Source organism: Pygoscelis adeliae, unplaced genomic scaffold (genome assembly GCF_000699105.1).
Source record: "Pygoscelis adeliae isolate BGI_AS28 unplaced genomic scaffold, ASM69910v1 Scaffold617, whole genome shotgun sequence".
NCBI lineage: Eukaryota > Metazoa > Chordata > Aves > Sphenisciformes > Spheniscidae > Pygoscelis > Pygoscelis adeliae.
In genome coordinates this window covers 76229-76603 of record NW_008825226.1, presented here as the reverse complement: position 1 = coordinate 76603, position 375 = coordinate 76229, and the positions used below count along the sequence as shown (strand labels likewise).

The window sequence follows — 375 nt, the reverse complement described above, 5'->3', positions numbered from 1 at the left end:
CGGCCGGCCCCAACGGCGCCCAGGGTCCCCCGGGACTACAGGGAATGCCCGGTGAGAGAGGAGCAGCCGGCATCGCCGGTCCCAAGGGAGACAGGGTAAGTGAGGGGTCCCGGAGGTGTCCCGAGCGGCATCAGGTCTCGGCTCAGCTCACACCGCCTCCATCTCGCCCCGCAGGGAGACGTCGGAGAGAAGGGTCCTGAGGGAGCCCCCGGAAAGGACGGCGCACGCGTAAGTGGGACGGGGACGCGGCGGGAGCGGGGTGGCCGGCGAGGGATGCTCGTGGCGGCCTCATCCTCATCTCTCTCTCCCTCGTAGGGTCTGACGGGTCCCATCGGTCCCCCCGGCCCTGCCGGCCCCAACGGCGAGAAGGTGAGA

At 71.2% G+C, this 375-nt stretch overlaps 1 protein-coding gene across 1 annotated transcript in view; it reads left to right on the top strand.

Annotated features, from left to right (window-relative positions):
* Positions 1 to 5: 5 nt before the first annotated feature.
* The window catches only part of LOC103921336 (collagen alpha-1(II) chain-like), a gene marked incomplete at its 5' end in the record, with an annotated part of 5713 nt that continues 5343 nt past the window's right edge, over positions 6 to 375 (top strand). Inside the window, 3 exons of the mRNA XM_009329281.1 lie at positions 6 to 95; positions 175 to 228; positions 316 to 361. Coding sequence (XP_009327556.1) covers positions 6 to 95; positions 175 to 228; positions 316 to 361 — 190 coding nt within the window. The remainder of the gene's footprint in view (positions 96 to 174; positions 229 to 315; positions 362 to 375) is intronic.